Source organism: Phyllopteryx taeniolatus, chromosome 21 (genome assembly GCF_024500385.1).
Source record: "Phyllopteryx taeniolatus isolate TA_2022b chromosome 21, UOR_Ptae_1.2, whole genome shotgun sequence".
Classification (NCBI taxonomy): domain Eukaryota; kingdom Metazoa; phylum Chordata; class Actinopteri; order Syngnathiformes; family Syngnathidae; genus Phyllopteryx; species Phyllopteryx taeniolatus.
In genome coordinates, this window is record NC_084522.1 from 3,848,799 (window position 1) to 3,869,763 (window position 20,965).

The 20,965-nt window shown below is 46.6% G+C and overlaps 3 protein-coding genes across 7 annotated transcripts; 1 reads left to right on the forward strand and 2 right to left on the reverse strand.

Annotated features, from left to right (window-relative positions):
- Positions 1-382: 382 nt before the first annotated feature.
- Positions 383-2,587, forward strand: LOC133471204 (gastrula zinc finger protein XlCGF8.2DB-like). Of its 2 annotated transcripts, none has more exons than XM_061760513.1 (2): positions 383-533; positions 1,282-2,587. In XM_061760513.1, the coding sequence occupies exons 1-2, from the start codon at positions 479-481 to the stop codon at positions 2,205-2,207; spliced, it is 981 nt and encodes a 326-aa protein (XP_061616497.1). In that variant the 5' UTR covers positions 383-478; the 3' UTR covers positions 2,208-2,587. The 2 variants fall into 2 exon arrangements, with proteins under 2 accessions (XP_061616497.1, XP_061616498.1); XM_061760514.1 differs by having other exon boundaries at positions 383-527.
- A 799-nt stretch (positions 2,588-3,386) lies between these two features.
- On the reverse strand, positions 3,387-10,069 carry kifc1 (kinesin family member C1). The gene is made up of 17 exons (XM_061760512.1): positions 9,964-10,069; positions 9,726-9,813; positions 9,082-9,160; positions 8,299-8,352; positions 8,117-8,200; positions 7,842-8,022; positions 7,304-7,469; positions 6,982-7,149; positions 6,749-6,862; positions 5,903-5,989; positions 5,611-5,829; positions 5,350-5,514; positions 4,861-4,999; positions 4,518-4,657; positions 4,235-4,308; positions 3,966-4,041; positions 3,387-3,855 (listed from the first exon to the last, which is right to left on the reverse strand). The coding sequence occupies exons 2-17, from the start codon at positions 9,801-9,803 to the stop codon at positions 3,811-3,813; spliced, it is 1,869 nt and encodes a 622-aa protein (XP_061616496.1). The 5' UTR covers positions 9,804-9,813; positions 9,964-10,069; the 3' UTR covers positions 3,387-3,810.
- A 584-nt stretch (positions 10,070-10,653) lies between these two features.
- znf384a (zinc finger protein 384 a) lies at positions 10,654-20,685 on the reverse strand. 4 transcript variants are annotated; one of them, XM_061759656.1, is made up of 11 exons: positions 20,524-20,683; positions 18,830-18,897; positions 17,512-17,815; positions 16,594-16,716; positions 16,085-16,239; positions 15,813-15,889; positions 15,504-15,728; positions 14,328-14,495; positions 14,110-14,188; positions 13,526-13,684; positions 10,654-13,339 (listed from the first exon to the last, which is right to left on the reverse strand). In XM_061759656.1, the coding sequence occupies exons 2-11, from the start codon at positions 18,890-18,892 to the stop codon at positions 12,986-12,988; spliced, it is 1,707 nt and encodes a 568-aa protein (XP_061615640.1). In that variant the 5' UTR covers positions 18,893-18,897; positions 20,524-20,683; the 3' UTR covers positions 10,654-12,985. The 4 variants fall into 4 exon arrangements, with proteins under 4 accessions (XP_061615640.1, XP_061615645.1, XP_061615642.1 ...); XM_061759661.1 differs by lacking the exon at positions 14,328-14,495 and having other exon boundaries at positions 20,524-20,685; XM_061759658.1 differs by lacking the exon at positions 16,594-16,716 and having other exon boundaries at positions 20,524-20,684.
- Between the last annotated feature and the right edge of the window lie 280 nt (positions 20,686-20,965).

A 20,965-nucleotide genomic window follows, 5' to 3' on the forward strand; every position in this document is an offset into this window, starting at 1 on the left:
ATGGTAAGTAATAAATATTGTCTAAATACGTTTTGGTAATATTTGTTCACTTGTTGAGAACGCAAATATTTTTTTATAGAGAAGTTCAATATTAGTAATATTAAAAAATGTAATTTTGACAAAGATATACATGCAGTATGTATTATATCATGCCCAACATGTACAGTGTATGAAACATATGACGTTTATCTAATGGGTAAAAAAGAAGAAGATTATTTAAAAATGACTTCAAGCAGATATGACGACGATCAGGTTGCACAAGTGGTCTCGACTACAGTGAAACGGATGGATGAGCGTTTCCGGGTAGTTTTCAAAATAAAGTCAGCCGTCGCCACATCTTGAAGTGCGGGTCGGTATCAGAACGTCTTACTTTGGAATTTCTTTCCGGAAATTAGAGCGACGAGGAAAACGGCGTCTCCGAGCAGAAAAGAAGCCAAAACTTAAACGGCTCCGTCCAAACCACCAAATAGCAAAATCGATGGAGCAACGCACGCAAATGTTGCTACATCCCGAAACCAGTTTGAAAGGTGAAGGTTGGTCCTGTTTGTACTCGCTGAGCCCGATTTGAGGAGGTAGCGAACGAGTGTCGCTGCTAAGCTAAAGCTAGCTGAGGTGAACACACGCTGTTAGCCGCAGCTAGCTTCCGCTCCGTGGTTGATTTGGGCACAAAACGAGACTTGTGTGTGACGACATGTTTATAATTCGTCAGCAGTACACTTTATATTGTGGTACATTTTCACTGTTGGGGAAATTGGTGGCGGTAGGGTGACGTAGTGGTTTGCACTTCCGCTTCACATTTGTGAGAGGGTTGTGCTAGTCGTAAGGCTCAAGTGTAGATGTGCAACAATGACTCGATGTATCGACCACTAACTTATTATCAAATGATTCGACAACAATTTTGTTTCACTTAAAATTGTCCAAATCCTCCGAATGTCAGCCTCTCAACAGTAAATATTCTCCGACGTCTGTAGGACTCCATGAAAGCAGACTGATGATCTGTGTTTTGAATCAAAAGGATACATTTACAATCCATGTGCTGATCTCAAAATCCAAAGTGATGCAACATCGTCATCTACAGGGATCTGTCAGTCATTACAGTGAATTTCACAGACACGCTGGGCGAGACCTTCCACGCCTTCCTGTTGAAAAAATGTACCCGGCAAATATATTAGCCGGTAGCAGTAAACGGTTGAATTCCAGTCGATAAATAGAAACGTCCACGGCAGTCAGTATGTTTGTCTTCAGTTTATTTCAAAAGTTATTTTTTTTGGTGTGTTTTAGTTTTACCACCAGACGTGCTCAAAGTGGTCGTCGGTGAAGACCAGCAGCCGGACGAGGAAGAGGAGGAGGAGCGCCCGCTCATTAAGGAGGAAGAGGAGGAGCACGACGTCAGTCAGGTGGACGACGACATCACCCAGTTCCACGTGAAATCTGAGGATGAAGCCGATTGGTCGCACGTTGGTGAGGAGAATGCAGCGGCGGAGTTGAGCGATCACACGATCGCTCGAGCGGAAGATGGCGGTTCAGAAGCCGACTCGGTTTTGGCTCCGCTGTCAGACTGCGAGCAAGCGGAAGAAGAAGAAGAAGAAGAAGAATCCCCTCCCGACACGGACGACAGCGACGGCAGCCGAGAACGGCGTCAAAACTGCGACGGCAAACACTTCAAATGTGGCGAATGTGGCAAAAGCTTTACCAAGCGGAAAAACTTGAGCACGCACATGTCTCTCCACAGTGGCGAAGCTTTTACCTGTTCGTTTTGCAGCAAAGCCTTCAAGAAACGTTACAATTTAGTTATCCACTCTCGCATTCACACAGGAGAGAAACCGTACTCCTGCTCACTCTGTGGCCTCAAGTTCTCCCAGAAAGGAAGTCTGGTGAGACACACGACCACTCACACGGGCCAAAAGACGTTCACCTGCTCCGTGTGCAACGTCAGCTTATGTCAGCGCTCGGATTTGATCGTGCACTCGCGCATTCACACTGGGGAGAAACCTTTTGGCTGCATGCTTTGCGGTGCCCGTTTCTCCCAAAAAGGAAGCCTGGCCAGACACGCCAGGACTCACACAGGAGAGAAACCATTTTCCTGCTCCCTCTGCGCCGTCAATTACAGTCGCAGGTCCGCTCTGGTCAATCACATGAAAACGCACAACGGCAGCGGAGGAGCAGTCAGCAACGGCAGTCAGGGAGATTTTGAACCTTCAATTTGACGGTTGTTTCCCTGGTCAACAAATGAACGCGGCCTCCGTTCTTGTTTAAGCTGAAACAAGAACCCGCGTAGCCGTCATCGAAAAATCCATTTTGAGTCATTTGGGAGTCGGGAATGAGTGAACGATTCCAAATGCAGTCGCTACCGAATCATTCACTCATTCCCCCACATTTCATTTGAACTTTTTGTTTCCTTTGTGCTTCCTCATGTGGCCGAAGCACAACTTTGTTTGTCCATGTGTCTCTGCAGCGCCCCCACGTGGACAGACTTCTAAGCACAACGTGAGCAGCTTTTTCCTGTGGTGGAGGCCTTATGTATACTTTCCAATCTTAAATACTTGACTTGCCAAACAATTTTAGCATTAAACTACAATAAAGCCTCTTTTTTTTCTTCAACAAACTAATGACAATGATGATGATAGTGCTTCAAAGACACATTTCCAGAAATCGTCACTTTTCCACAAGACGGCCACTTTAAACAGGGTTCCCACACACTTGAGATTTCAAAATTCTAGACTTTTTCCAGACCTTCATTTCCAGACTTGTCGGTAAAAAAAAAAAATTCTAATCATTTGTGACATTTGAGTAAATAGAGCTATGCCGGTGGCAATCATTCGGATTCTACTAATTTCCCCCATGTTGTAGATGTCAAACAATTTCACACAGAGTCTGCATTCAGCTTGCTTCATCCATTTGGGATCCTAAGCCAAGTAGTAAAAAGTGAAAGCTGCATTAAAACAAATTTTGTATTTTCTTTTGCAACACTCGAGGGCGTGACGATAAAGTCATTACAATCGAAAATGATTTCAAGGGAATGAAAACGCGATTTAGTACTCCCGCAAAAAGAAAGTCTAATCCTGTTTTGAAACCCTAACGCTGTATTGAAACCCTACTTTGGAACCCTAACCTTGTTTTGAAACCCTACATTGGAACCCTAACCCCGTTTTGAAACCCTAAACCTATTTTGAAACCCTACATTGGAGCCTAACCCTGATTTGAAACCCTACTTTGACACCCTAACCCCGTTTTAAAACCATACTATGGAACCCTAACCCCATTTTAAAACCCTACTTTGAAACCCTTAACCGTTTTGAAACCCTAACATTGTTCTGAAATGATATTCCATACTTTTCCATGCTTTCATAGGAACCCTGTTTAAATAAAAACCACAGACGCAACAATAAACTTGTGTGTACTGTATTTTAATATCACGCCAAAAATGTCTGATGGTGTCACATTTCACTAAAATATGAAGCCCACAATTTCATGACAAAAGAAAAAGAAAGCATTGTTGTAAAATGAAAAAAAAAATTACAAATCATATACAGTAACACTAAAACAAGGGACAATTTAAAATTTAGAAAATTCTCTTGAGTGTGCGGATAATTCTATCAGTGGTTTTACTTTTGGTTGGTATATATTTGGACTTTCCCACTACAACTACAACACACACAAAAATACTTACAGTGACAATGTTGACGTGACAATGTTACGGCCAATGACCAGTCAATAACAAAACCTTGGCCAAAGGTCAACAAGAACATGCGTTTTTATTGGATTAAAAGAAATAAGTTGTCCTGGCGTACGGGGGACGGCACCCGGCATCTATTTCCTGTTGGCGCTGGCCGTGCCGATGACGCAATCGTTAACCTGCCGGGGCAGAAGAGACCAAGAGGTCACGTGATCAAATCTCTTTTCGCTGACGTCGAGTGTCGAATAAAGTCCGGAAATGTCAGCGAGGAGGCCCGGGCGACGCTCACCTTGCTGGCGAATCTCAACGAGTTGAGCGTTTCGCCGAAGCTGTCCGGCTCGGGCGAAATGTTGGCGAACATCAGACTGGAGAGAAAACACCACAAGTTCAATATTTGTTGCATTCCATTTGCCGTTTTCCCAAAAATGGGTATCGTTATTAAATCAAATATATTTATTTATTGTAAACGATCAAAACCAATGAAAAAAAAAAAAAAACTCTATATTAAACGTGGCCCTTGAGCACAAAAGTTGGCCGAACGGCGGTGTCAGAACTCACGTTTTGCTGTTTCCGCCCAGGCAGCCTTGCAACAGGTAGGTGAGCTTGGAGTTCCGGTACGGAATAAAGTTCTCCTGCAACACAACAAGCCAGACGCAGCGACACAAACAGGGCAACAACCTTTAACAATTTTAAGCGTTCATGTCATTATTTTTTGGTTAAACATTGTTTAAAAGAAATATATATATATATATATATATATTTTTTTTTTTTAAAAGATGAAAATAAGAACTTCAATATATATTTTTCTTTAACGGCCGAAGATGGCGAGACGCTCGCTGACCTTGTTGGCCAGCGCGGCGATGACGATGCCCAGGTTGGACAGCGAGCCGTTGATGGCCGTCATCTCTTTGAAGCGCTCGCCCTGAGACTGACTCTTCAACATGCGCTCGCTTCCGGCCAGGTCCACCAGGCACAGAGTGGCTGCGCACACCAGCGACATTCAAGATGTTTATTGGGGGGAGGAAAACCAAATAAAAACAAATCCCACTGAACTCCTGAGGTTTTTCGGTTGACAAACCAAAGCAGGCGTGCATTTCTCATTTGTGGAACTTGGGAACAAGTTCAGGAAGACAAAAACAAAACAAACCCCCCTCCCAAAAAAAAAAAAAAAAACAAGCACTCACATTTGCATTTGACGTCCCTGCCCGTGTTGAGCCCCTCGATGTCCAGCTGGAAGACGGAATGAGAGCGAGACGAGCGGTCGTTTTGGGACGTCTGGGCTGTGGAGCGGTTCTGGTTGGCCAGGGCGATCAAGCGCAGGACCTGAGGTGCTCAAGAGAGTCGGACGTCAGCCGGGTAAAGGTCTTGCTAGGTAGACCAGATATCAATTGTATTCCGAGTACCTCCACATAATCCAAAAGTTGATTAAACCTAACTGACCACGCCATAGGAACTAAAAAGTTGCAATGTATCGGGCTGCAACTATCAAATATTTTGAGTATTGCACCGTTTATCTCACTGCTTCATCGGATCAATTTTTGGAAATGTCACAAACTTCTTTTCATTTATCCTCAGCTAAGATAAGCAAGTTTGTTTTATTGGCGCTCCGGTCCCCAAAAGTTAGGCAAGCAATTTTTAAACTTCATTAACTGCAGCTCGCGGTGCGCAAATACCTGGTCCTCGCCCGAGACCTTCTGGTAAGTCAGGTTGGTGACGGTCACCCCGTTGCTGTTGGACTTGCGTATTTCATGGTCGGGCCGGTTGCTGGCCTTGCCCGTGTACAGCAGGTCGCGCAGGCACTCGTTGTAAATCTCCACAAAGCTGGCCGTGAAGGAGAACTGCCAGGGGACGCAAGAGGTCAAAAGGCGCCAAGCGGCTGGAGACGGCACACTGGACGACAACGGCGGGCAGCGCGGACCAAGCAAAGAACCAACCTCCCAGCCTTGGGCCGCGAGCTTCTGTGCCGCTCGGAAGATCTGCTGCACGGCTCTGGGAATCACGCCGCGGGCCGGGTGCCCCTCGTCTCCTTCGCCGGCGTAGCGGGCCCCCTCCATGGTGTACGTCTTGCCGCTGCCCGTCTGGCCGTAGGCGAAGCAGCACACGTTGTAGCCGTCCAGCGCCGACTGCACCAGCAGGGAGATCTCCTCGAATATCTGAAAGAAATCCCAACAGATTGTACCGAACAGTGCTCGGGTGGCGCTGACGCTCGCTCGCTCGCTCGCTTACTTCCTGCTGGGACGCGTCGGGGCCAAAGACGCGGTCAAAACTGAAAGTGTAGTTCTTGTGGGTGTCTGCACTCTTGCCTGTGTGAGACTGAGACAGGTGACAAACATTTTTATATATTTTTTTAAAACACAGTATTGCCACCGGCATAGCTCATACTTTTATGCGGAACGTATCGCGCCTCCTGCTGCGAAAATCCGCGCTAAACTGCACACTCATTCATAAGTGGCCCAAGTGGGGTGTACGAAGTGCTGCCTCCACGAGGGAAAATGCTTTTATTGTCTGGACATCACAATTCTGTTCATTGACGATTATCGGACCGCCTCCACGCAACAGTTTCTCCGCCTCTGACTTTGCATCTAGGCCGGATGAATATCCAGAGCCACTTTCAAACCACAGCCGGACTACACTGTGTGCGAAACGCTGCCAAGTCAAACCCAAAAGGGTAAGCAGAGCTGCACTGAGTTCTGTTGGTTTCACAGATTAGCGCGAGCTTCTGAGAAGCTTCTGAGTCCGCTGCATGCGCCACATGCGCAGGTCCGCACACTTGTCATTTGGCGTTTTAAGTAACCATGTAACGACTACCTCATACAGGAAGTAGTGGTAAACACTTACCTAAATAGTGTTTAATCTTAAGTAACTAAATAGTGGGGGTAACCCCTTATGTAACTAAGTAGTCACCGCAAATGTAACAAAGTAGTGGTTACGCCTTAAGTATCTAATTAGTGGAAACCTCTTCGGTAACCAAGTAGTGGTTATTCCTTATGTAACTAGATGCTGGTTACCGCTAATGTTTGCCGCTTTGGTCCACTTGTAGAAAACAACGGCCTTGTTCAGACCGCCGCTCACCTCTTCCGTTTTTGCCAGCGTGATTGCCTTGTTGTCGTTGGCGGGCAGCTGGATGTGGTCGCTGTGGCCTCCGTCCACCAGGGGGCGCACTCGGCAAAAGACCCTGATGTTTCCCTGTAAGCGGGGAGTAGAACACGTTGGAAAATTTAGCAAAATATGAACTCCGTGTCCAATCAAGTGAGTCGTGACTTGCGGCACACGGAGAACGGAAATTTGGCGGACGCGAGTCTTGCCTTGAGCTCCTGAACGGTGTTGTGGAGCTGCCGTCGCTCCATCTCTGCTGAGTGGAGGTCGTCCTCCAGTCGGACCACGTCGCTCCGGAGCGAGGACGCCTCCTCCTCGGACGCCCGCAGGCCGGCCTGCAACCTGGCCAGGGAGGAATCCTGCACTGACAGTTTCATCTGCAGGAGAGCGAAGGGCTGACGTTGAGCGGCCTTCAAATGCAATTCCACGTTGCTTTACACCGAAATCCAATTTAAACCCCGTCGGTTTCGAGAAGAGGAAAAAAAAAAACAAGCGCCCGGCGAACCTGGGGAGCTCGTGCACAGCCGTCACCTTGAGGGTTTGGAGCTCAGTCTCTTGACTGTCCCGCAGCGTCTCCATCACCCTGTGTTTATCTCGCAGGTTGCCGAGCTCGGCCTGCAGGGTCTTCTTCTCACTGCTCACCCTCTCCAACTCGTCCTGGACGCCGAGGAGCGCCCGCAGACTTTGCTGGTACTCGCTGAAATAAAAAGACAACATTGTGGTGACGCAGAAGGCACTACAACTCGCCTCCGCCTAATTTTTATTTTTTTTACAGGAATGCATTTATTTGTATGCGCAAATCATCAAGCTTCATCTATCTCAGGCGGCTGCCGCGTTGGGCAATATCGCCCTCTGCCGTCGCCCGAAGTTGACGTCACAACTACACTGCCGAGCGTTGCTTTCGCGTTACTGTATGCGGGAGGTCATGTGACCGAGCCCCGGGGAAACAGGTCAGCGGACTCCCTGCGTATGCCGTGATAGCTAGCGTGACGTTAGCGGCACGTATACGAGCGATTCTAATCGGCTCAATTTGAGGACGGGAAAAACCCCGGCGTGTGTGCGTTTGTACCCGAGGTCCCGCTCCACCTTAGCCAGTCTCGATTGGGACTCGGCAAGGGAGCGCTTCAGGTCCTCTTTTTCCTGGGTGACGGATTTCATTTTGCTCTGGTAGTCCTGGAGCTTTCCTTTCATGTCGCTGACCTTGCCCTTCATGTCCCAAGGGAGCCTGCGAGTGGGCCCGCCAGCGCCACCTAGAGGGAGACATCACAGTCCGACAGAAGACCGACATCTTAAGCCAGCTGCGCGCTGAGCAGAAATGCAACGGGAGAATTAGGTTGCCTTTACCTGCTTTTTTGTCCGCGGCGGCCACGCCCGCTGTCATTTTGCCTCCCTTTGCGGCGGTCGATGCCACGGGTGCTTTGAAGGCGCCTGAGGGGGGGGGGGGGGGGGGGGGGGGGGGGCAAAAACGTCCAAAATCAGCCACAGCTCCCGGTGAGGCGTCGAAAAGATCAATCAGCTCCTCTTACCTCTGGAGGGAGCGACGGCCACAGTTGCAGCTCCGACACCTCGCGTCGGCCTCACTGCGGTGGGGACAGAATGAGGGGGGTGGGGGGGTTGACTTGGATCACACTATGGAACTCATAAAGCAGGATTGTCAAACTTGCTTCCATCGCTGGCTACGTCGTAGCCACGGTTGCCCTCAGTGGGACAGTCAGACCACATCCAAAATATGGGTAAATATTTATGTACACTTTTATGTATTATGTACATAAAAAGTAGGTACTGTGGGGCTGACACAATTAATCGAAAACGTACCCAATCAGCAAATTAATTGTTTAGGACCATTGCTTATCTTAAAACTATCCAAATCCCAACAGTAAATATTGTCCGATTTCTGTGGTCCTCCATGAACGCAGACAAATTATCTTCAGTGGTTTGGTTGATCAAAATAAGATATTTGAAAACATCTGCTTTTACTTTAGGAAGAAAAAAAAATAAAAAAACATACCAAAAAAATTAAAAAAAATCAACACATTCCCGTATTTTCTGACATGTTACGGACCAAACGAGTAACTGAACCATAAACAATTTAATGGGGGGAAAAAATATCGTAATTGGCTGCCGTAGTTTGAATAACGTGTAATTGACATGTAGTTGAAGCTGAAGCAGCCGCAGAAGCGTCTCGCCAACTCGTCGTGACCCTTCGCGATGCGAGGACCACATGCTGTATTGTGACACCGAGGGTCGGAGCTGAGGCCCTCGAGTTTGACACCTTTGTCCTAAAACGAGGTCAGCGGCGAGAAACTTACAAACGGGTGCCCGCCTGGTGCCCAAGACAGTGGCAGCAACTTGTGATTTGAAGGCCTCCGGCTCCTTGCGGGACCTCTTCTGCGGGGGGGGGGGGTGAAAATGCCAAACCAAACTTTGATTTACATCTCGAGCGATCACTGAGGGCGACCCATCGATTTCAATTATGTTGTGAGGCCAAGAGGATAGAAACAACAATAGAACAAAACATGATTTAAAAAAAAAACAAAAAACTGTTTAATTCAAAAGCAAAACAGTTAAAAGTGAAAAGCGGTTTTGGGAGCGGAGCACGGAAACGTCAAACTTGAACTTGTTGATCAATTGTGCTATGCGGGTTTGTTGCTCTTTGCTCAGTGTTCCCTGCTCACCATTCTGGATGGATGGTCGTCAAGTGACAGCTTCCGGTTTGTAACTGTACACTGTTCTTTGATTTTCGACATGCACATTGAATTATTGTTCCGATTATTCCTTGGCTTTTAACACAGCTTCAGACTCTGCCCTTGTTTTAGTGTCTTGTTTATGTTTATTCTTTACTATTTTTTTATGTGTGTACCGGTACTGCACTTTCGTGTTTTTTTTGTGTGCGTTTTTTCCCCCCCCCTGCACGTTAAACGGAGAGTAAAAAGTATCGAAGAATATGTTTTACCTGAACAGGCTGCGGGACGTGCGAGTTTTCCGTGCTGGCGAGAACCCGCTTGCTCGCCATGACGGGCAGTCGAGACATGCTCGTTTGCCTGCGGGGGGAAAAAATACATTTAAAAAAATAATAATAATACAAATTAAAAACAGGCAAATTGTCATCAAAATGCCGCTTTGTGATTTCCCATTGCTGGGCTACGCGACGAAACGGCGTTACGAAATGTTACTTTAGCCAAAAGAAATACCTTTGCTAGAAGAGAAACGTCCGGACGTGCGTTTGCGTTAAACTCTCCGGCGGTTAAAAATTTGAACTGCGACTGTTTTGGTGGGCGCCGCAGACGGGCTCTCCTGATTGGCTGAGCCCGTGTAAGACCACGCCTCGACTCCATTTTTACATGCTTGTTTTGGGTTACGGAATACACCGCGCGGGTGGATACGGAACGACCAGCAACCACTAAACGAACCCTATTCGTCGTTTTTATGCGTTCACTCCTGTCCTAATATCACAAATCTAGGGTGTGGCAATTGTGTTAGGGTTTTGATTGAGTCACGTTTTGTAAATAATGAAAAAAAAAAGGACGTCGACAATCTTTGGTGTTCGGTGATTTCAAACTACGAAGCACCGCCACTGATCTCGTGATCAACATGAAATTCAGTTTAAACACAAACGCAGCTCACGATGACTGGCGTCCCAACTTTTTACATATTTCGCACTTTTGTGCGACATCTGGTAACTTCTTAGACTGCCCTCGCAACTTTACGCCCGAGAAACGCACACATTATTTTTGTCACACGGTCAGGAAGAACGAACGGCCAATTTTTGCAACCCGGCTGCAAAAAGTGTATTTAGTGTATTTAACGTTGCATAATCAAAAGACACAAGCTACATTCTGTTCTGCAAGGTGGAGAACAAAAACCAAAGCAAGACTTGGAGATATTTTTCATATGAAATCTGTTTGCCAACTTTATTCTCATGACGTCTGATCAGGTGATGAGCATACAGTATGCTAAAGAGTAGCGTAGTAGCACAGCTCAATGTGTTAGCATCAACCATGACATGAATAGTAAATTCATTTTTTTTTTCCATAGTAAGTCGGCAATGGATACACGGAGGGAAAATGCGTGAGTCGAGGCAAACAAAAAATATATTGTAAATTGTATTTACTTATTGCCCCAATACTATCAATCTTGTTGGTAGTTACGGTCCAAACATAATTTGAGTGAATATCACTAATACAACTTCAAATGTTTTTTTTTGGGGGGGGGGGGTTAAGCTCCAAAGCTCACAGGTTGTTTGTTATAATCGTGTCTTTAAAAAAAAAAAAAAAAAAAAAAAAGTTTTTCACAGGACATGCTTCCCTTTTACAGAAAACCTATGTACAGCATACTGCCATATAATAATGCCTTTAGTTTGATAATAGTGTGGATAACATTTGCATTACAGTTGTACTGGAAGAGGTTATATGCATGGAAAAAGCCTTATTAAAAAAAAAAAAAAAAGATGAACCATAACAGTACCTGTCAGCCATTTTGTCATACAATCACTATTCCCCAAACAACTGGTTGCCAAAATGTTGCGACGCAGGATCACAAACGCTTCTATTAGTAACAACAACAACAACAACAACAACACTGTTCTTTCCACATTCACGCTCTTTCACCTTCCACTGCTTGGTAGAAAAATACGGACATATTAAAAAAGTACAGCTGACAAACGTAGAAGGTGAAGTACAAAGCTTCGTCAAGTGCTTAGTTCATAAGCCCCGCGTGGTTTTAGTGCATTCGGCAAATGTCCCTCAACGGTCAATTTGAGCGGCCAAAAACACGATTCTACTCCGCTCTGCCGCAGACACTACCCTACTTAGCGCCGATGGAATATATGCCTGTTATTGTTATATGCTCGCTTTGAATGCTGCTGCTCCGTGTGTTAATTAGCAGTTGTTGAAAACGACTATAAACTGAGTTCTGAAACTGAGAGCAACTTCTTTGAGACCGATTAATGCGGAAGGCAACCAGTTAGATACACGCTCCCGAAATAAATTTGCTCAAGTTATTTGGGGGTGAATCATCGAGCCGTCATTGCGCTCGCTAGCTCCTCTTGACGAACATTGTTATTTCCAAATTTACACCTATGCAAGTGTTATTTTAAAAAGAATAGTAATTTAAAGACAAACTTAAATGTAGCTGACTGGTTAAGTGGCACTATTTATTTATTTTTGTTTTATGATGGCAACACTATAAAAATGAAGATGTACAACATAATGTCGATGTTCGCCGATGTTAGCCCGTCTATGGTGTTTCGCATTATATGTTAGCATTAAGTTAGCGAACTTGCATTCGATGAAATGATACGGTTTGGTTGTGTTTATAGCATGTGGGAGGGGTGAAACTACAAAAAAAAAAAAAAAATATCAGGGGTTCCGCAGAAAATTATCCAATTCCAATTAATGTGTCTGAAAATGACTTTATTATTACAAATCTATTTCTCTCAACGCCAGCGACTTATAGTGACGGGCAGAACAAATGTCTTTCCATTAGATGCCGGAAGGTACAATAAACTTGTGTATCCGCCTGTTGCCATTCATACAACAGATTAATTGCTTTGTGTTGAATGAAAAAGGCCCACGTTTCACTGAGCAAATTTATGAGTAAATGGAGATGAGAGCGTTGTTATTTCAGTATATATACTTGTGTGATATTTTTGTTTGGTGGTGTGCCATGATAGAAATTGGTGCCCAGGCTAAATAAAGGCGAGGGAAACACTGCTCTGTATCACAGATTTTCAGCGATCACGTGTTAGGTTTGGAATTTATCCCCCCCCGCGATAAACAGCTGACTGTATACACACCTTTGTTTTGATAAGATTTTGGCGTCAATAAATTAATTTAAAACAAGTCAGTCATTTATTCCGGCCCACCTTGTAGGGTAGCTTCTGTATTGGCGAGCCAGCTGGTCCTTCAGGTAAACGAGGATAAACCACAACTCAGGACCCGAGGTGACATTTGCGGAAAAGTCTCCCGCCTCATCGGAGATTTGGGAGCCGCTTCCTATTTAGGCAGGAACGAGGCACTCGGCGAACAAATCGGACTCCTCGGGCCGCGCTCTGCATTAAAGCTTCTTCTTCCCAGTTGTGAAAACACTGCGCATCTTTAGACCTGATAAATCCCTTTGAAAGCCACGCCGACGCACACGTAGAAAAGCCAGTCTTTTTGTTGAATTTTCCAGACTACGTTTTAAAGACTTTTTACACGGAGTAAGTCTTGTGTCCTACGAGTTCATGTGCTCCACCTGGATGGCGGACGTGGACACGGTGAGGCAGAGGTCTTTGTGGTCTGCCACGGTTCCGGGTTTGTACTGGATCTCGCCGGCCGCCACCGTCTTGTACTGGTGGAGATCGAAGGGACAGGGGATGACGCCCTCGCCGGGCTGCTGGTAGCCGCCGGGGGGTCCGGCGTTGGGGTTCTGGCCGCCGGCGTTGGGGTTGGCCTGGCCTTGGAGGTGGCCCCCTCGACCTCGGCCCCTGCCGCGCCCGCGCCCCCGGCCGCCCGAGCCGAGGCCCCGGGCCTGCTCGGCCGCCGTTTCGGGATTGTGCTTCCTCATGTGTTTCATCAGGTACGTCTCCTATGGGAAGAAAGCGCGAGGACACCGTGACCATGATGGACGCGAGACCGGGAGACGCTCAGAAAATGCGGCAGAAGTGCAAGGGCGCTGGCCTGCAAAAATACCAATTCCCGTGGTAACCTTGACTCAACAAATTTGGGGCCCTTGTAAATGAAGGCACCGCCGTATGATTGCCATCACTCGTACCGAGGTGTAGGAGCGGTTGCAGAGGCCGCAGGAGAACAGCTTGGCGTGTTTGACGGTGTGCGTGGACAGGTGCACCTCCAGGCTGGCGGCGTCCGTGTACCCGCGGTTGCAGTTGTGGCACTTGAACGGCTTGTCCTTGTTGTGCTGCCGACGGTGAGACTGTGACAAAAGAGAGCGCGGCATCTTGTTTAAAAGAGGAAAGTGGGCACCGGGAAAGTTTTTTTTCCCGGGGCTCAGCGGCTTCTGCCAACGTTCCAAAAAGACGCACGTTAGCGTCACTGAAGACTCTAAATTGTCCATAGGAGTGAATGAATGTGAGGGTGAATGGTCATTAATCTTTATGTGCCGTGACAATTACTGGGGACCAATCTATTGTCTGTGCCCTGACAGGCGACCAGTCCAGGGCGAACCCTGCCTTTTGCCCAAAGTCAGCTGGTATTGACTCCAGCTCACCCGCTACCCTGGTGAGGAAAAGCCGTATGGAAAATGAATGGACGGCCGGATTTCCATTATTCCTTAAAGCTAACACATTTTGAGGTTGCATTTTAAGCCAGTGAGTGCGGAAATGGGCACGTTTGCGCTACCTGCAGGTTGGAGAGCTGAGTGAAAGCTTTCTCGCAGCCAGGATGGTTGCACTTGTACGGCCGGTCACCCGTGTGAATCCTAGAAGACACAAAAGTGCACACCACAAATCCTAAGTGGACACAAAGTTCACGTGGAACACCTTCCCGCGTCCTTTTCCTTTTGCCGCAGAGCCGACACCACTCGGCCCGGCCCGGACCGGCCCGGCCCACTCCAGTACCGTGTGTGCTGCTGCAGGTGGCTGAGCTGCCGGAAGGTTTTCTGGCAGTAGGTGCAGCTGTAGGGCTTGGCCCCGCTGTGGATGCGGATGTGCTGCGACAGGTAGCTGGAGTTGGCAAAGGACTTGGAGCAGTGGGGACACTTGTGGGGCTTGGCCTCAGTGTGGTTGCTGAGGCGGGACGGCCACGTGGAAGGGTGGCGGGGGATGGAGGGCGGAGGAGGGGATGGACCCAGAGAGAGACAAACACAGAGAGAGAGAGAGAGAGAGAGAGAGAGAGAGAGAAAGAGCGAGAGATCTTTAGGCTGGAGCATGACCAAACTTCACAGTGAACTCAAGAGCAAATCATGCGTTCAAGTGATGGTTTGTGCTCGTTTGCGCTGTGTCCGACTTAGGAAAACACAGAAGTACAACAGAAGCAAGCACAATTCACGCTTCTCTCGCTCTCTCTCTGTCTGTCTGTCTGTCTGGCTGCGTTTGGAATCGCTCCCTAGCCGCTATCCAGTCAACCCGATCGTGGGCGATACCGCCCGGACCCGCCCGCAATAGGTGAAAGGCCATCATAGTGGGTAAAATAGGACTTTCTAAAATCATTTGATCACCGCCACGTTTTAAGCACATTTAAACCCTGACAATAATTAATACCCACTTTTTAAACTACTTCTTAATGCCCGCACGCACAGTTCTCCAAATAAGAGGCACAGCGTGCTTGCTTCGAGCCGTTTGTCACTCCCAGTTAAAGTTTACTGTAAAACTGACGCATGAAACAAAAGATAATTTAAAAAAGGAATATTACTTAAACACCCAAATTCTCAACCAAGCCGAACAACTCCGTCTAACGAAAGTCTGCTAGCTCAATACGAACATAGGATGCGAGGGGGGTAGTGGCTCATTGCATTAGACAAGACCGCCCCCTAAAACCAGGCCAACCCATTGATCCTTGGGCTATTTTGAATACAGCACGTCAGAGACATCTGGGAACCGTTTTAAATTATTGAAATAAAAATACCGACTATGTCTCTGTCGAGTGGCCAAAGCAGCTCTTAGATGATTGTTGAACCTGATAATACAAATGTTTTCAAAAGAGAGCTGCATCTCTCTCCCTACCCTCAGGGGGCTCATGCGCAGCAAGGCAGGCACATGCATGCTGTTAAAAACAAACAAAAAAACCTCCAGTACCGTGTGTGCTGCTGCAGGTGGCTGAGCTGCCGGAAGGCTTTCTGGCAGTAGGTGCAGCTGTAGGGCTTGGCCCCGCTGTGGATGCGGATGTGCTGCGACAGGTAGCTGGAGTTGGCGAAGGACTTGGAGCAGTGGGGACACTTGTGGGGCTTGGCCTCCGTGTGCGACTTGGCGTGGATCTGCATGTGGGACTTGCTGAAGAAGGTCACCGCGCACATGCGACACCTTGGAGGGCAAAAAAGGAGGAGGGCGTGGTGGTGAAACCCTTCACAGGCGTTACCTTCTGTTTGTTCACGTCAGCACCCCAACCTGTAGGATTTGGGCCCCTCTTTACTGGAGTGGTCGTCCTCATCGTTGGACAGGTCGTAAGGATCGGCAGAGTGATGCTGGAGATGAAACGAAAACATCAGCAAGCACCGCGACCATCCCGTGGCGTAAGTCAACCCACCCCCACGCCCCCAACCAATAGGGGCGCCCAGTGGTAGGGGAATGTATAATAGAGGAGCCCAAAATCTAATTTTGCTTCAGGTCCGCTCTGGCGAGTACAACAACAACAGGACGGCAAAAGTAAAGGGACGCACCTGCCCGGTGGCGGCAAGGTGCGCCAATATTAACGCGTCACTTCCTGGGGGGAGGATGCTGCTCGCTCTGCTCATCGTCTGCTTGCTCTTCCTGCCTCGCTTGCCCGGCGTCGACATGACGACGGCGGGGGGTCCCGCCATGTCGCTCTTCTTGTCTGCAAACACAAACACAGCACCACCACCATCTAGCAGATCATTTTGAATCCCGATATATTAAAGCACCGTGCAATTAATTGACTTGATCGCTGAATTCGAATTTATGTATCAGGTCGACTTTTTGGACCGGGGGCTTCTGTTATTCAAAGCGCATCCCCACTGATGGGCACTGCTCGCACTAACAACATGGCTGCGAACACAGAGGCGCTAGCTAGTTCACCAAAGCACAAAAATGGATGAAAATGGAAATTGCGCTTTTTGTGTTCCAAATCTGAGATTCTATTTGAAGGCCATATCGCCAAGCCCTATGATATACCAGAGACAGAAAGAACTGTGTGCGTCCGCAAATTCACCTGCGTTTGAGGGGTGCACTGCAGACACAATCATGGTGGTGGCAGAGTGAGGTCCGGCTACAAAAGACTGCGTGGAAGCAGTGGGTACCAGCGTGCCTTGTGGGGTGGTGATGACCAAGCCCGCTGAGAGACCAAAAACAAACTAAATTGAAACAATCCAGTGGTCACTTTATTAGGCACGCCCGCACAAGCTCACTAAATCTCACGCCAGGGGCGCATTTGGATGAGGATACGGATCTCTTTGGATTACTACTGAGGCCGCGATATTACAAACGGCTCGTGGCAAGCACACTAATAAACACACATTGAGGTCACGTTTTTAATTGACACTAAGCCAAGGAAGTACTAACAATGTTAAGTTTTGGTACAGTTTCCCGTGAGGTTTATGATGACGTGACCTTTTAATGTGTACTACTACTAACATTGTCATATAATATAATAAATATTTCATAGTATTTATTACAGCTGCTGACTGAGACTCGCTACATTGTAATTACGTGACAGCAATGACGTAATTAACGGCAGTAGTGTTCCAACACTTTTTCATTTAACTGATGAGTGAACTATATAATCCACTATATCAAAATCTAAGGATACCGATTATACCATCGATTAGTTGAGTAAACAAATAACATTGAATTTACATTATTAAAAGAGATAAGACGTGCATGTATTATTTTTGTGTTGACGTTCTACTGTAGTATATGTGACTTTGAGTGTGTTTGGATTTTAGAGGGCCTTGTGAGTGACATGGGCGTCAGCAAATGAGAGTGTTGAGGTGGCTGGCTAACCTTTTAGCCAGTCTGCGTGTTGAGTGACAAAAAAAAAAAAAAAAAAAGCCACACAAGTCTGACTGGAGTCAAGTCATGTGACTCGAGTCCCCCACCTCTGGGTGTACCTAATAAGGGGGCCACTCACCTGCGGTCATGATTCCCGAGGAGGGAACAGGCACGACAGTGACGTTCTGCGAAGTGTGCGACTGGTGCAGGTGTCCGCCCACAGACGCACTTCCTCCTCCTCCTCCTGCGGCCGAGCCGCTGCCCTCCTGTTTGGTGACCACCCGCAGCCCGGCCCCCGCCTCCACCGAGCCGGGGATGGCGAGGACCGCCGTGGGGTAGTGCGGGGCGGAGGAAGACGCGCCCGAGTGCGGGAACGCCGGCACGCCGGGCTTCTCGGCGCCGAGCTGCTCCTTGGTTTTGTTCAGGAACATGGCGCTCTCGATCTAGCGGGGGGAGGAGCAGAGGGGCGGGGCGGCGGCGGGGTGGAGGGATGACGGGGAAACAAGTGAGGGGCGGGGGCATTGAGGGGCAATTGGAGGAAGCAGGCGAGGCAAAAACATGAGGATGTATGGGAAGAGCGAGGAGGAGGAGATGGAGACAAGAGAACAAATTAAAAAAAAGGTGAGATGCAAAGAGAAGGAACAAACAAACAAAAGCGTGAGGAGAGCTCCGAGAAATGAGAGGAGAGGGACAGGAGTAGGGTTGCAAAATTCCGGGAATTTTCAAAGTTGGAAACTTTCCATGGGAATAAACCAGGATAATTTTTACATTTTTAATTTCCATAGTCATTTTTTTTTTAAATCATCAAAAAAATAGATTTTCCTCCCTTTATTCAACAAGAAGACATTATTTCAAATTGCCAGTGCAAACAATGCACAAAGATAATCTTGATTATGATTCAGTTATTTGTTTGGTCCATAACATGGCAAAAAAAAAAAAAAATGCCAATGTCTTATTTTAATTAAACATAAAGCTAGTCAAGCTGCTTTCAACTAGAGAATATTTACTGTTGAGAGGCTGAAGGATTTTAAGAGTTAAATAATGGCTCGAAGTTATTAGTCAATAATCAAAATAGCTGTCATTTAACTTGATTATCAATTAGTTGTTGATTAATCGATGAATTGTCACACAGGGAGAGCTCATTTGCATAGATGTCTACAATTATTATTTTTTGTTTATAATTGAATAATTCCATGGAAAGTTTCCAATTTGGAATATTTCCAAAATTCCCCCGCTTAACTTCCCATGGACATTTTACACCCCTTTGCAACCCCGGACAGGAGTGATCATGTGACTGGCGGAACCATCAAAGAAGTCACATGACTGACGCGGGTTGCGTGCGTGGCAGAGCGGAAGCATCGACATGGACATAAAACTGCAAGGAATCCTGGGACACGGAAAACATGCCACGACACCATGTGCATTCAAGACAAGGCCAACAATAAGGTTGTCTCTACCTGTCCTTGTACACTGGGGACGGGAGACCAAAAGTAGGACGAGTTGAAATGGGATTCGTCCATTATTTCTGGAATTGAAAAGTAGCACACTTAGACAACACCGATGTTCCTCCTCCTCCACACTTCCTGTGCGCGGCTGCGTCTGAAGCAGGGCGCACACATACCGGCAATCGGGCCAGCGATAGTTAGCGCAGGTGACTGTCGGCTCAAGATAGCTAGTGCCGGCTGTTACGTGGCTAACCATTAACCAGTCTGCCTGTTCTTGAGTTACTCTGCAAGTCGAGGCCGTCGGCAGCTCCTGGATGAATGTGATTAATTTATGGTTTACCATTTGTCCAATAAAGTGATTGATTGCGTTAGCGGCTGTTGTCTGTCCTTGACCACCTTCGGAGGTATTACAATGTCTTCTAACTAGCAGTGGTAGGCTTTATTATTAGCATTCAGCTAATGTTGACTTTACGGTTGATGTGCAGTTGTGTAAGCCAGTTCTACTTTACAGTAGACGTATTGCAGTTTCTCTTTTTTTTTTTTTTTTTTTTTTTAAAGTGTGAACTGATCCCAAACTCTATTTTTCCTCCTTATTGTTAAGCTTATTGTTACCCGAGTCTACAGGAATGGTCCATGTGGAAAACATGCATCGATATACGAGTTCAAATTCTGCGATACAGCGAAACCGCAAAAAGTGAACCGCGGTATGGCGATGGACTACTGTACAGCTTTTTTTGGTTTTTTTTAATCCTATATTCAAGCACATTTTTAATGTTCAAACTGTGTTACAATAATATTGAAAATACAAGGATTAAAACCTGTGCCTAATTTTGAACACTTACTACTTACGCCTACTACGGTACTGTATTTTAATGTTGGTCATTATGATGGTACTAACTTGAGAACGTATACAATATTGAGAACTTATATATATATATATATATATATATATGAATGTTTTTAGGTGGTAAATTGGTGGTGTCAGTTTGAGAACCACTGGACTAGGCTACAAAAAGCAGGAGGCTAAACTAAGCTCATATCACAAACGTGTTTTTCCGTCTGCCCCGAATGTTAATAAGCAGCCAGTGCAGTCTATGTGAGAATTGTTGGACTTTAAATGCAAATGAAACAAAACGTCTCAGGCTACGAGCTGGACAACTATTAGCACTCAATGGCGTCATAATCACAAATAATCTTATTTTAATGGGGAAACCGGTTGATTTAGCACTTGAATTCTCTGCCAAGAACTTAAAAAAAAAAGAAAGAAAGAAAAGAACCACGATATTTATTAGTATGGCTTGGGAGAGCTCGTCTATGCTAAGCTAAGGAGGCTAACTTGCCTCCATTAATTTTCTCCTTTTGTTCGCTAAAGCTACGTGGAGGCCTCGGCTTTGGTGTGCTTTGCTTGCTAAACACAAACACGCTGGCTGGCTCTATTAGCTACTCGCTGCTCATAGCGCCGTGAGAACATAAAAAGACAGAGAAAAAAAGTGGCGTATTTATAAAAAAAAAAAAAAAAAAAAAAAAAAAAAAAGGAAAAAAAGAAAAAAACGAAGGCAGGCAGTGGAGGGGGAAAAAAACCGTCGACGCCGTCGTCGCCACGCCAGGGAGACGAAAGCTTCATGCACACTTCCGGCCGCTGGGACGACGACGGCGTTCTCAAGACCGTCGGTGAACAAGCGACAAATGACTCCTGCGGTAGTTACCGATGAAGTCCACTGGCCGTCAGCTCCCCCCCTCGGAGCTTCCTCGGGTCGGGACTTCACTAAAGTTTATCCAAATCCGCTTCGCTTACGCCTCGGATATTCCTTTTTTTCCTTGGCTTTTTTTTTTCCCACCCTCTAGCTGCCCGCCAGCGTTAAGTTGGTCAGAGCGGAACATGTGTGGTTCCGCCCAATTCTTTCAAAATAAACCATATCATAATCAGCTTTAAAAATAAAACAATGGCTATTGGAAACTTTTCAAGTTCATGAATACAAACGTGAGACATTCACTTTCTCCAAGTACAGACAACTTTGATCAAAAATGTGATTTTGTGTGCTGTAAACCTCAACGATGCGTGAGGAGCACATTTGGGACTTTTATTTTGAAGAGAGTACAAAACAAACTTTACAGTAATTCCGTCCATAGAATGACTGCCTCCTGGTA

What these genes read in the sequence shown, in the direction of transcription:
- LOC133471204 (XM_061760513.1), top strand. Translation starts at nt 479, where the DNA reads ATGGAGCAACGCACGCAAATGTTGCTACATCCCGAAACCAGTTTGAAA. An exon ending in AACCAGTTTGAAAGGTGAAG is followed by an intron (nt 534 to 1,281) that starts GTTGGTCCTGTT and finishes GGTGTGTTTTAG; the next exon opens with TTTTACCACCAGACGTGCTC.
- znf384a (XM_061759656.1), bottom strand. Translation starts at nt 18,892, where the DNA reads ATGGACGAATCCCATTTCAACTCGTCCTACTTTTGGTCTCCCGTCCCC. An exon ending in TCCCCAGTGTACAAGGACAG is followed by an intron (nt 17,816 to 18,829) that starts GTAGAGACAACC and finishes TCCCCCCGCTAG; the next exon opens with ATCGAGAGCGCCATGTTCCT. An exon ending in GAGGGGCCCAAATCCTACAG is followed by an intron (nt 15,729 to 15,812) that starts GTTGGGGTGCTG and finishes TTGCCCTCCAAG; the next exon opens with GTGTCGCATGTGCGCGGTGA.
- kifc1 (XM_061760512.1), bottom strand. Translation starts at nt 9,803, where the DNA reads ATGTCTCGACTGCCCGTCATGGCGAGCAAGCGGGTTCTCGCCAGCACG. An exon ending in CGCCGCGGACAAAAAAGCAG is followed by an intron (nt 8,023 to 8,116) that starts GTAAAGGCAACC and finishes GTCTCCCTCTAG; the next exon opens with GTGGCGCTGGCGGGCCCACT. An exon ending in ACACCGTTCAGGAGCTCAAG is followed by an intron (nt 6,863 to 6,981) that starts GCAAGACTCGCG and finishes CCCCGCTTACAG; the next exon opens with GGAAACATCAGGGTCTTTTG.